The 14069-nt window shown below is 44.7% G+C and overlaps 2 protein-coding genes across 2 annotated transcripts in view; both read right to left on the bottom strand.

Moving 5' to 3' along the window:
• LOC308295417 (homer protein homolog 1-like) overlaps positions 1 to 5220 on the bottom strand; it is a gene marked incomplete at both ends in the record, with an annotated part of 39292 nt that extends 34072 nt beyond the window's left edge. The window contains 2 exons of the mRNA XM_080738471.1: positions 1212 to 1343; positions 4849 to 5220. Of these exons, the coding sequence (XP_080594597.1) occupies positions 1212 to 1343; positions 4849 to 5220 (504 nt within the window). The remainder of the gene's footprint in view (positions 1 to 1211; positions 1344 to 4848) is intronic.
• gstt1a (glutathione S-transferase theta 1a) overlaps positions 1 to 14069 on the bottom strand; it is a 308697-nt gene that overhangs the window by 103389 nt on the left and 191239 nt on the right. The window lies entirely within an intron of this gene.

The following is a 14069-nucleotide window of genomic DNA, read 5'->3' on the forward strand; positions in this document are numbered from 1 at the left end:
GAACGTTTGAATTTTGACCCAATTTTGACCTGATTCTATAAGTGTCTTTTGAATCCTTCTAAGGTTTTTAAAAAAAAACCTATGTTTCTACTGTATGTCAGCAATCTTGCGAGTCATCGTCAAAGAAAAGTGAGTCACTTAACTGGAGCTCAGTTAGTCTGTTCTCGAGAGACTACTAACCCTAACCCTAACCCTAACCCTAACCCTAACCTTTTCATGTGAAGGACCCCCAAAAGTATATGTATTTGGCCACGGACCCCCCATCTCAAAACATTTAGTTCCAGGGACCACCCAGAAGCAGAATTTGAGTTACAAACGTTCGCTTTAAAAATACAATATTCAAAGATTTGCACACATTTTCACGACTTTTTCAAAAATAGCAGACCTACAAGCTCGCAGCGCGGCACTCTGTGCCGCGCTTTGAGCTTGTAGATCTGCTATTTTTTCAATAGTTAAAGCATTCAATAATCCCAGGCCTAAATGGGTTGTTTAAAGCACATCTCTGGTCTTCTTTGAGCGGCCGCAGGAGTGACATCAACAGCTCTGCCTGGAACCCGCGGGTCTGCCATGAATGGACTTACAGTAAGTACAGTAACTCAATATTAGTTGACGTCGATACAGGACAGAGTGCAGTGGCTTTTAGTCTAACAGTACCAGGAGTGTAACTGTTACAGCAGATTGGAAAGCCAATCCTTTGTTAATGTGTCTGATGCACACTAAATGGCTTTCAAATCATCCGGCTGCCATGCTGAAAGGCTGCCTGGACAAAACACCTGCTGGGGTGCGTGCGCACGTATTTGTGTGCGTGCGTGAGTTATGGATGGTACGATAAGCGTTATTTTCATTTATTGTGATACAAAACACTCACGATAATCATATCGTGGAGATTTAATTTATCGCGATGTCGACCTCCGTCATTTGCTGAGCTGCATATCCGGTACCACTTAAACCCTCTATAATTTGTAAAAGGTACTTATAATATACATACGTCTTTTTTTTCCACTCTCTACCAAATCTCTCTCCAAAAAAATAGCAGCTCTATAAGCTCACAACCTGTCGCAGTGCCCCAGGATAATGGATTTAGATTGTCGCGATAATATCGTAAATCGTGATTTCTTTGGTCACAATAATCGCGATATGACATTTTAATATCGTCCCATCTGTAGCGTGCGTGCGTGTGCGTGCGTGCGTGCGTGCGTGCGTGAGCGTACCTTCGCTAGGTGATGCTCTGTAGAGAAGCCCAGTCCGTAAACGGTGTTCGCTCTGCTGTCGGCCCACTGGCCGAACTTCTGTGACGTCTTGGTGAATGTCATGTTGGGACTGATGGTGCTGTTGATTATTGCCTTCAAGACACAAGACAATCACTTTCATCATTATTAAACTCAAAGTAAAAATCAAGTCAAATGTAAAGTTAAAGTGGCGGTGCCATAGTTTTGTTCTTTTTCTGGTTTTCATGTGTCTATGACAGTGCTTCTCAACCTTTTTTTCTGCATGGGCACACTTTTCATGTCCCAAGAATCCATGGGCACACCAACATAATACTGGGGTGTAAATATCGTCACTGTCGGGAAGAAACCCTGCTTCATCATACTAGGCTGTTGCACAAAAGCAGATCTACAAGCACACAACGCCTCGCGGTGCGAGGCGTTGTGTGCTTGTAGATCGGCTGTTTTCACTAGTTTAAATCATTTTTAAAATGATAAATACAATACAGGCTTTCAAGCAGTTTCACGGGGCACACTTGACCCTTCTCAGGGGCACACCAAAGGTCCCCAGGCACAGTGGTTGAGAAACACTGTTCTATGAGGTTGACAGTACTTCATTAGACCCCCTGGTGTGGTTGTTATGAGCAATTATGTATTCCCTTTGTATTTTGGATTTCTTCCTGGAGGCTGACACCTTGTGGGTCAAACGTGCCGATCCAAAAGCAGTGATTAAATGACATCATATAATCATCCCCCTCCCCTTTTACCATTCACAGTGCCCCATCCCATTAAGCTTCGTGTGGCTGCAAGCCCCAACCGCAAAAAAAAAATGTCTAGCTTCAGAGATATCCAGCTCCGTGTAGCCGGCACCTTAGAGTCAGCCGCCTGTCAGAGCGTCTCTGGACCAGAGCTAGTCACCACCCACATGGCTCCCACCCAGTGTTGTTTTTGACAGCACATTTTGATTTATTTTTAGTCAGTCTTTTGAATAAAATCTCATTTAGTTTTAGTCATAGTCTTTTGAATAAAATCTCATTTAGTTTTAGTCATAATTTAGTCACCTGAAAAGTTTTAGTTTTAGTCTAATTTTAGTCGACTAAATATCACAAGATTTTTTGTTGACTAAATCTACTAGGCTCTATGGGTTGACTCCTGGCCGGGCTCCCCCCAGACGTAGGAGGAGCCCGGCCAGGAGTCAACCCATGGAGCCTAGTTCTTCCACGCGCCAGAATGGTACCCCCAGTCCCGGCAGAGTAGTTCCGGTGCTGCACATTGAGTGACCCTGTCTTTCCCTAATAGGACTGATCGTGGATAGCTACTGGGACGTAAGTCGGGACTTGATCAACCCCGGCTGGGTCACCTGGGCGAGGGTGTATGATGTTGCGAGACCCGAAACACCCATCGACCCCAGGCTACATCACTGATGATACGTCCCAGCTGCATCCTTGTGATGTTTTTTTACACTACAGTTGATTTAGTCAACAAAAATGTATTTTGGCAGGCCTTGATGGCATCATAATGACTGATTTTACACTTGGTTGCGTGCTGAAAATAGCTGATCTACAAGCTCACAACGCGTCGCAGCGCGACGCGTTGTGAGCTTGTAGATCTGCTATTTTCAGCATACAAAACCTGAGAGCAACCAAATATAAAATTACTCTCTTCTCCACTAGTCCCTCCCTAACGTTTTAGTCTAGTTTTTATTTTGTTGACGAAATTGTCAATATATTTAGTCTTAGTTTTAGTCATCACAGCTTAGTTTTTATTTAGTTTTTATTTAGTTTTCGTCAGTGAAAAAAACATAGTCGACACACATTTTTCGTCATAGTTTTAGTCGACGAAATCAACACTGCTCCCACCCACCCTTACCCGGCAGCGACGGATCTAGGATTGTCGCACAGCAATGACAAAAACCATCATGGCTGCCCCCTGCAAGAGTACACGCTCAGTTATTGCAGTGACATAAACGTGCTTCTGCACTGCCTCTCTCGTCTCTGCCTCGCAGAGCGGGAGTGCCAACACAATGAACACATGGCAGTGGAGTTGCATTTAGTCTCCAAAGCCCCGAGGGGACAAGAAGATCAGCTGAGACTGTGATTGGCAGCTGTGATCACCCCATGTGCACTGTGTGCACATGGGGTGATCACTGCCTGCCTCCTGTGAATTGTTTTATTTTTGTTTATTTTCTTTTTATTTTGTTCATATTTATATAGTCAATGACTGCCAATGACTTTTTTTCTATTGATTACTCGTGCCATGGAGTTTAATAATATGTTTTGTTTTTTGTCGCATTCCTAAGACAACATTTTTAAATACCCTGAAGTTTTTTTTTTCAGACATTGTGAAAATATCCGATCTACATGCTCACACCGCCTCACAGCGTGAGGCGTTGTGAGCATGTAGATCTGCTATTTTCACAATAGAACCGTGTTATCCAAAATGTAATGCATATTTTCCATGAGGACTTCTTTGCCATACCCTAGCTTTTACTGAACTGACGCCACTGTATCTGCGTGTCTTCAAGGGTGCATGTGTGCGTGCGTGCGTGCGTGCGTGCGTGCGTGCGTGCGTGCGTGCGTGCGTGCGTGCGTGCGTGCGTGCGTGCGTGCGTGCGTGCGTGCGTGCGTGCGTGTGTGTGTGTGTGTGTGTGTGAGAGAGGGTACGTTCTGGCTCGCAAGGCTGCGTAACGCCTCTGCCTATAGCAGCATTACTCCCTTACCTTTGAACCTTCACACTTGAGCAGCTAATGTGAACGTTAACAAAGTGACGTACCGGTACTTCCTGCGTTTAGGTCTGTCCCATTGGTTGAGTGTCTCTAGCGCAGGGGTTCCCAAACTTTTTTGTCTCAGGGCACCCCACGAATATTTTTTTTAATCCGAAGCACCCCTACATTATAATTTTCACTCCTAGCACCTTATATTTATAGCATATCGTCGCAGTCGGGTGGAAACCATGTATGTCCAAAACCGTTAGTTTATGTATTTATCATCTATAATGTACTAAACTAGTGAAAACAGCCGATCTACAAGCACACAACGCGCGTTGTGTGCTTGTAGATCGGTTGTTTTCACTAGTTTTGTGCGACAGTCTTGTATGATGAAGCAGGGCTTTGCTTTACCAAAAGACGTACACATTTGAAACTTGGAGATACAAGGTTTCTGCCCAACAGTGACGATATTTTAGTGATTATGTTGCGAGGAAAACGTTGAGATAATAGCCATTTTGGTTAGAACTGACTGAAAATAACTTTGTACTTCAAGTTTAAAATGATAGGCCTACTAAATATTTTTTTCAAGTGTCCAAATAAATTCCAAATATTATCAAATTATCTCGCGGCACCCCTGGACTGCTGTCGCGGCACCCCAGGGTGCCCCGTCACCCACTTTGAAAACCCCTGCTCTAGCGGGTGAGAGTACAGCAGTGCTGAACCATGAACCTGTATTCAACCCTTGAGCTTGTGACCCCACAGAGGCATAATGCATCTTCCATCAGAGACCTAACGCCTCTTCCGGGTTATTCTCTTAACATGGGAGTGGATGGGGGTCGATGCATCTGCCTCTGACTGTCTGAACGTACGCTGTGCGTGTGCGTGTGCATGTGCGTGCGTGATTGAGTGTAACCAACGTGTGACCACCGCACTGACCTTGGTCCCGTCCAGACTGATGATGCGGTAGACGTTGCGCGTGCTGTCGTAGAAGAAGGACACGGTGACGGCGTGCTTGCTGGCCGGCAGCCAGTTCTTCTTGGTGCTGGGGTCGATCTGGAAGACGTGCGCCCGCGTGCTGTAGATGGGCTGCTCCCTGAACGGCACAAAGAACAGGTTGTGAACCTCCTTGTGCCTCAGCACCAGCGTCTCGCCGAAGCCGCCCGCCGCGCCAAAAGGACGCCTCCTACTCCTCCTCCTCGCCTCCTCCTCCTCCTCCTCCTCTGGCGAGGGGGAGCGGCGGCCGGAGGACGACGACGACCGTCCCGGCAAACGCACCACCAGCTCCCTGTCGTACATGTCGTCGTCCATGGCGACGATGGTGGTGTCACCCCGTGTTGGGTGACGAGGGGGGACAGAATAGAATGACCGCAAGGGGCTCCTAATATGCGAGTGGTATGACGACCGCCTGTTAATTCATGAGTGCTGCACCCCTACAGGTCATTGCTAGCAACAGCAGGAATATGTTTGTAGTTTGTTTGAACAAACTACAAACAAACCATGGGTAAGTGCCGGAGGGGATGTTATTAGGTCCAGAATGTCCCCCGACTTTTCATGCTATCGACCTATTCTTTCTGTGTTTTTCCCTCCCGACTGGCGCAAGTCTAGCGGTAGCCACAATACTGTCCCCTCACTGTTTTACCACTGCCGCCGCTCCTGAAACAAACTATACACCAGTAAAGGTCTTTGCACACTGCTGCGTTTTTCGGGCCGAATATCGGAGTGAATTTCGGAGCGCGTGAATAAAAAAATCAACCTCACGTTATGTCAATCACGTTTGCACACTGCTGTCCGCTTCGTATTTATTTTCGGACCAGGGTTGATTTTTTTCCGATTTTCGCAAAGTGTCGCCACTGGGTCCTTTGCTCTCTCTCTCTCTCCTCTCTCTCTTCTTGGCCTGAAAAATGCTTTCGAGGATTTTGGATTTCCAAAACGCAATGAGAAAACGCATTGCAGTGTGCAACCAGCTTCAGACTCCTTAATCAGGAGATAAGCGACCGTCAGGTCGCATGTCAAAATCGGCCTGATGCACTCTTCTCTCTCTCTCTCTCTCTCTCTCTCTTTCTCTCTCCTATAGTGTCTGAGCGTGTTTTCTCTCTTCTCTCTTTCTGGCGCTCGATCTGTCACTTGTTTCACTTCTTTCTTGATCTCTCTCTCTCTCTCTCTGTTTCTGTCGTCCCCTCTGTTGCGGTCCTGCTGGGGTAAGGGTCTCTCTGACTCTCTCTCTCCCTCCTGTTCTGATATGGTGGGAACGTGTGGTGGCGTGAGCTGGGTCACGGAGGGGAAAGGAGAGAGAGAGAGAGAGAGAGAGAGAGAGAGAGAGAGGGCCGGATGCTATTTATAGAGAGTAGGCCATGGTAAACCAGTAGACACGCCCCTGTGAGTTCTGACCCTTCACACGCATAAATATTTATACACACATGGTCACACACACACACACACACACACACACACACACACACACACACACACACACACACACACACACACACACACACACACACACACACACACACACACACACACACATGGCATATGGTTTGGCTTTGTGTGTCTGTGTGTAGTGGTTTAAGTACATAAAGTGTTGGATCAATAGGTAATCACAGCTTTACCAGCAGGTTGAGGTTATTAATCCTATAAATGACCTTCGGGTGACCCCTATATGTCTGACCTGTGTCAATGGAGATTATGAGAATGTGTTTATAATCCACCCATTTATCTTCCAGCAGTCCACTGTTCTCTCTCAAAACTTCAAATAATACCCTAACATTGACCAAAATCATACTTCAGTGTTGTTTTTGACAGCAAATTTTGATTTAGTTTTAGTCATAGTCTTTTGAATAAAATGTCATTTAGTTTTAGTCATAAATTAGTCACCTGAAAAGTTTTAGTTTTAGTCGACTAAATATCATAAGATTTTTGGTGACTAAATCTACAGTTGATTTAGTCAACTGAAATGTATTTTGGCAGGCCCTGATGGCATCGTAATGACTGATTTACACTTGGTTGTGCGCTAAAGATAGCAGATCTACAAGCTCACAACGCGACGTGTTGTGAGCTTGTAGATCTGCTATTTTCAGCACGCAACACCTGAGAGCAACCAAACATACAATGACTCTTCTCCGCTAGTCGCTCCCTAACATTTTAGTCTAGTTTTTATTTTGTTGACGAAATTGTCAATATATTTAGTCTTAGTTTTAGTCATCACAGCTTAGTTTTTATTTCGTTTTTATTTAGTTTTCGTCATAGTTTTAGTCGACAAAATCAACACTGTTGTACTTGTATATAGAGGGTATGCACATGCATAAAGTGAGTGGCAAATCGAGTGGCAAAGTGAGTTTAACGTTGTTTAATGAGATCAGTTAGGACTTTTCTGTTTGGATGTTTGGGCTGTCAAGGCCAGAAAGTAGTTTTGTTTTGCCACTCAGTAGGCGTTCCTGCATAACTTCCAGATATGATGATGATGTCACACGCATACCCTCTAGTCTATTAGTGCACCGACACATGCACGTGTACGTACATACACACATCTGGTCTCTCTCTCTTTCCCTCTCACACGCGCACACGCACACGCACACGCACACGCACACGCACACACACACACACACACACACACACACACACACACACACACAGAGGGCACAGGCAGCTTACACAGCACAAAGCAGGGTTGAAGCTAGACATCAGAGGCTGCACTGTAAATCCAGAGTGCTAATTTAACGCTGACTGTACAGATATGGTACACTCTCAGTGTTAACGGGTACACTATATTGTGTATCATTATTTTATGCTTTAACTATTGAAAAATAGTAGATATACAAGCTCACTGCGAGCTTGTAGATCTGCTATTTTTGAAAAATCGTGAAAATTAGAATTTTGGCCCGATTCTATAAGTGTCCCTTTGTATGTATTGTCATTGCATAGCCTAGATATAGTCTACAAGCCCACAATCTTTAACACTGACATACACTTCTCAATTCAAAGGCGCTGTATTGGCATGAGAGAACATATCGTCACTGTCGGGCAGAAACCTCGTATCTCCGGGTTTCAAATTTGTACATTTTTCCGCAAAGTAAAGCACTGCTTCATCACACAAGGCCGTCGCACAAAAGTAGTGAAAACAGCCGATCTACACGCACACAACGCCTCGAGGCGTTGTGTGCTTGTAGATCGGCTGTTTTCACTAGTTTAAGTCATTTTAACAATGATAAATACAAAACAAACGGTTTTGGACATACAAGGTTTCCACCCGTCAACGACGATATGTTTACATTGCCACGGGTTAGGGTTAGGGTAAAGCCCCTATCATAGTCGGCACCACGGTGGTAAGCTATCCACCGCGGTGTAGTCTTTTTGAGTCATAAAACTACAACGTTGCGTCATTCCTCGCGGTGAAGAGCTTTCCACCGCGAGTCCTGACACATCTCTCTGCTTTTACTTTCAGACAGATAGGCTCTTCACCCCGTTCACTGATTGGTCGACCTGGACCAGTCAGTCACGGTGAATAGGACTTCACCGTGACTGACTATTTTCTGACTTGAGGTGGAAAGCTTTCCACCTAAAATTTGCGGTGGATAGCTCTTCACCTTGGACTATGATAGGGGCTTTAGGGTTAGGTCAAAATATAATAAAGGGGAACATTTATACTGTACAGTTGGAGGGAAACCGCATTATGTAAACAGAGCTATGTCACATTTTGTCGTTAAATACATGTTATACTGCATATACAGGGTATAAAGCTGTTTGGAACAAATAGCAGCAATCCTGTGTGGTCGCTTTGGGACAACATTTGTCCTCAAAACGATTTTAAAGGTATATTCACTGATTGCATTTCATTCAAATAAAAAAAGAATTGGTACATTTTCCATTCATTCTCCTCACTAGAATGTGTTTTGACCATAAGGACTTCCACCATGGCCCGTGTTACGAGCATAGCTAGATTCGGTTTTCAGAGGTGGCCAGCCAGTCCTCGACCAATCAGGGTAGAGTATGGCCGTAGTTATGTTATGATGTTTAGTTAAGACGGTCAAAATAAAAGTTATGAGAACCACAGTCGCTCTGAATCAAGAACGTCTGCTAAATGCCTAGATTGTAAACTACTGAACTCATAAAATGCCACAGTCTTGTAGTAAATCAGTATCATACACATCCTGAAGCTGGAGACGTAGGCCTACCGATATTCAGTGATTGGGTCTATTGATCAAAACGAGAACATTATAATGGTGTAAAAAAATCTATAAAAAAACTAAACATTTCCACGCTGTAAGGCCAGTAAGGAACAAGATGACCCCCGGCCACTTTCATTATCACTGAATACACCTTTAAGTAGTATACAAAAAAAGCCTCAGATTTAAAACGTGCTTAAAAGTAGCAGCTCTATTTCTATGTGCAGCAGGTCTAGAGGTCACTCTGTGGTGTGTAGTCCTTAGGGCGGTTGTATTCCATTCTCTAGCCTTCTTTTATCGCAAACGTTCACAAATCTTGCTGCTGTGTTCGCAGTGACATAACACTATCACCTTTACGATTATGTTAGATTACGAGTAAACATAAAATCAAATCGAGTCTAGCCTACTGCCTGAGAGGCCACCATGCAGCTGTGCTTGGCTTGGAGATGCTTCTTTAAATCAAACCTTGTAGACACTTGTCACCCAGCCATAATTTACACTTGATGTTCTTAGCCCTTTCACCAACAAATTAAATATTATTTGAACACTTCCACGACATACAGGCCTTCTCTGAATCTCTGCCATGCAGTGGCGTCACAAAGGCAATGGTGCTTTGGGATTTTCTTTTCAGGGCGGACGGTCATTTATTGACGTCACGTGCACGCGCGCACGCGCGCCTCCAGCCTCTAGAGGCTATTTATAAAGAACGGATCTCAGCAGATCTAATGGTGGGAAAACAAAAACAACGTGTTCAAGTCTTAATTATATTTGCATTGTTACTTGTGGTTTTTACTTTCTAGTTTCATTTACTCATTTACTAGAAAATACAGGCTACAGAGAAACAAGGTTTGCTTTGAACAAATGTCAAACAGTAGCCTACATACCAGTAATGGGGCCATGTATGAGGATCACACACATTTACATGCAGTCACCGCTGGAAACCTTAGGTGTTAAAGTAAGTATCCATATGAATAGAGTAGCCTGGGCTTGTGACTAGATCCCACTCACTGGTAACCTGGTAAACGTGTTATGCAAATAGCTAGGGGTGGGCAATATAATCGATATGGCAATACATCGCAATAGTTTATTTGCCAATACTGTATTGATACTTCAGGCCGTAGTATCGCGATACTTGGAGGAAAATAAAATATGTTCCCATGCATAGGAAGGAACCAATGGTAGAAGTCCAGTCCTGACACTCCGCTGCCTCTAGATGTCGCTGTTCTCTAGATGTCGCATGTGGGAAATATATTGGCCACACGGCGTCCGGTCACGTCCGGCCTCGAAAGCGCTACTGCACAAAGGGGTGGGAAAGTGGGACTGAGTTACTAGGGCCCATGAGGGGCCTTAATTATTTTAGACTTTAGCTATTGAAAAATAGCAGATATACAAGCTCACAGCGGCGGCACCGAGGGACGCGCTGCGAGCTTGTAGATCGGCTATTTTTGACAAGTCGTGAAAATGTGTGCAAATCTGAATCTGAATATAAACCCATGTACTTTTTAAGCGAACATTTGTAACTCAAATCTTGCTTCTGGGGGTCCCTGGAACAAAATATTTTGAGATGGGGGTCCGTGGCCAAATACATATATCATTGTGGGGGTCCTTCACATGAAAATATTTGAGCACCACTGATATAGAAACATCGTTTTTTCAAAAAACATTGGAAGGATTTGAAATATTCAGACTCCGCAAAATAGCAGATAGCAGATCTACAAGCTTGCATATCGCTTGTATATCTGCTATTTTTCAATAGTTAAAGCACAAAATGTGAGGGAATCCTTGTACCCAGGGCCCATAATTGGGAGTGACACCCCTGCTGCATACATCTGGGAATGCCCATATGGATGCATTGTGTCAGTCTCAATATGGTATGGAGATCCCTGATCAAGATTAATTCACAAATACACCAAGAAAGTAAATAAGAGTATAGTATCTAGATGTGAAAAGAGCAGATCTCCAGAACAGTAGAATGCTTTGTGAGTGATCTGACTCATGATGATGTGCACTCGCTGTTTGAACATTGGTTCAAATATCAACCAGGTTGCCTTGTCCGACTAGTGTACATCTGGAGGGGTTAGGGGTATACTGGCTGGGAAGGGAGCTATCAGTATGATCACATCTAGATATAGCTAGATATCTTGAAGAGAATAAACTGATCTACGAGTTCCAGTCTGGCTTCAGAGAGTCCCATTCCACAGATACATGCCTCATCTATTTGAATGATTACATCAAACGTGAAATTCACGATGGCAAATATTGTGGCATGGTCATGCTGGACCTCCAGAAGGCATTTGACACCGTCGATCATTCTATTCTGATCGAAAAACTCAAAGCTATTGGTCTTGATAGCACAGCAGTGAGATGGATGCACTCTTACTTGGTGGGGAGGGAACAGATGGTGGAAGTCAACGGAACCCTGTCCCCCCCCCTCCCAGTAAACTGTGGAGTACCTCAAGGGAGTATACTAGGACCACTGTTGTTCTTAATATACGTAAACGACATGTCATCTGCTTGTGACTGCAATCTGTTTCTGTTCGCGGATGACTCGGCTCTCCTAGTCTCAGGCAGAGACATTTTGCAGGTTGAAAAGGCCCTTAACTGTGAACTTAACAAGATCTGCACCTGGCTCAATGACAACAGACTCTCAATTCACCTAGGCAAAACTGAATGTATCCTCTTTGGATCTAGTCAGAAACTTAGCCTAGTTGAGAACTTCACAATTAAAGTAGGTGACACTGTGATAGAAAGAAAAAACCACATCTGCTACCTGGGTTGCATCCTGGAGGCTAACCTATCCAGTGAAAAAATGACCACCAAGGTAATCAATAAAGTCAATCAACGAATTCGCTTCTTGCAAAGAGTTGCTCCACTGATCAATATTAAATCCCGAAAGACACTAGGAGGTGCTCTTATTGGGCCCCTCATTGATTACGGAATCCTTGTCTGGTATCGCGACGCCCCAGCTGCCTTAAAGCTAAAGCTCCAAACAGCCCAAAACAAACTAATTAGGGTTGTGCTTGGTCTCCCTCCTCTGACCCACCTTACCGAGCATCACCACGAAAGCGTGGGGTGGCTCAAAGTAGCTGACAGAGTACAGCATCTTGCAATGGGCCTGGTGTACAAGATACACTACACCTCCAAGATTCCCATGTACCTAACAAACTACTTCTTAAAGGTCAAGGATGTTCACGATCATAACACCAGAGGCAGCTCCACTAATCATCATCAGCGTAGATTTAACACTAAACAAGGCGCTAACTCGTTCTCCTGCTATACCATCAACATGTGGAACGCCCTTCCACAAGCCCTAAAGGAGAGCAAATCCCTAGCCTCCTTCAAAATTGGTATGAAAAGTCACCTTCAGACAGCAGCTACCCGTGACTTGTAAATAGACTAAGCCCCCATGCTCCCCCCCCCCTTTTTCTTTGTATTCTGCCTTTTGTATTTGATGTTATGCTTTTGAAACTGATATTATCCTAGATAAAGTACTATGTTCTATCCGTCTGTCTTTCAATGTTATATGAGATACTTAAAGTGTGGTTCCTGTGGAAATAAGCCTCGGCTTTCTAGGATCTCCTTTTAGTTGACCTTGTACCAGTGATTTGTACTGTCATGAAACTGTACTTTTTTCTATTGCAAACTTCTAATAAATTCTTCAATCAATCAATCAATCAATCAAACAGCTCATTTCTTGGAATGAGGTCTTTGGACAAGAGTTGGAGGAGGGGTGCTCCGATGCTACCTCGTTCTGGTCGGACGAAGTGGGGGTGAGAATTTGAATCAAGGTGTCTAGCTTCCGCTCAAATGAATCCACTTTCTAATTCCAACATGAGTAGGCAATCCTGGTGTTGATGGGTTTGCAAGAAGTCCTCTCTCCCATCCTGAACAGCGTCATCTAGAGGGGAGGAGGTAGGTACGTTTTTATTCCCTTGTATGGGTGGCATATTGCACTCTTGGGAAGGGTCGTGCTTGGGCGGCTGATTTACAATCCGGCTCGAAGGACCAATGTTGGGGAGAACTAAAATGTATAGTTCAGAATGTATGGAGTGCCGGTATCAGACATCCGAGCTCTGCTGTCCGGTAGCGGCTCCAGAGACCATGCACTAACATTATTAACAACAACAGTGGAAGTAGATGTGTGTGTGTGTGTATGGGGGGGGGGGGGGGGGGGGGGGGAGAGGAGAGGTGGGAGAGGACAAGCAAAGGTTTTAGTATGCAGAGTGTGTTGCGTGAAGCGAGGGCAGGTGATGGAACGTGAATGTTAAAACAGAAAGGGGGAGAGATGGGGGAGGGAAAGGAGAGAGAGAGAGAGAAGGTGATGGTGATGGAGGGAGGGAGGGAGAAGAGAGAGAAGGGGCAGGGGCGTCACACCAATTTCTGGGCCCAAGATTCACCGCAGGCCCCCCCCCCCCCCCCCATGAACGCATTATTACACATTATTTTGTGCATTAACTATTGAAATAGCAGATATGCGAGCTGCGAGCTTGTAGATCTGCAATTTCTTTTTTTTTATATCTTGAAAATGTGTGTCTTTGAATATTTCAAATCCTTCTAAGGTTTTTTTTTAAAAACCCATGTTTCTATGTCAGTGGTGCTCAAACCTTTTCACGTGAAGGACCCCCAAAATGATATGTATTTGGCCCACGGACCCCCCATCTCAAAATATTTCGTTCCAGGGACCACCCCCAGAAGCAAAATTTGAGTTACAAATGTTCGCTTAAAAAAATACATACATTCAAAAGATTTGCACACATTTTCAAGACTTTAAAAAAAATTGCAGATCTACAAGCTCGCAGCGCGGCACTCGGTGTTAAGGCCCCTCCACCTTGGGCCCTAGTAACTCAGTCCCACGTTCCCCCCCTTTGTGACGCCCCTGAGGGAGGAAGAGGGGGAGGGAGAAGAGAGAGAATGGGCAGAGCAATAAACGGAAGGAGAGATGTAGGTGCAGGAGGTGTTGGTGAGAGGGGGAGGGGGGTGAAACTGGCACTGTTT

This window comes from Nannobrachium achirus (genome assembly GCF_963921795.1).
Source record: "Nannobrachium achirus genome assembly, chromosome: 12".
NCBI lineage: Eukaryota > Metazoa > Chordata > Actinopteri > Myctophiformes > Myctophidae > Nannobrachium > Nannobrachium achirus.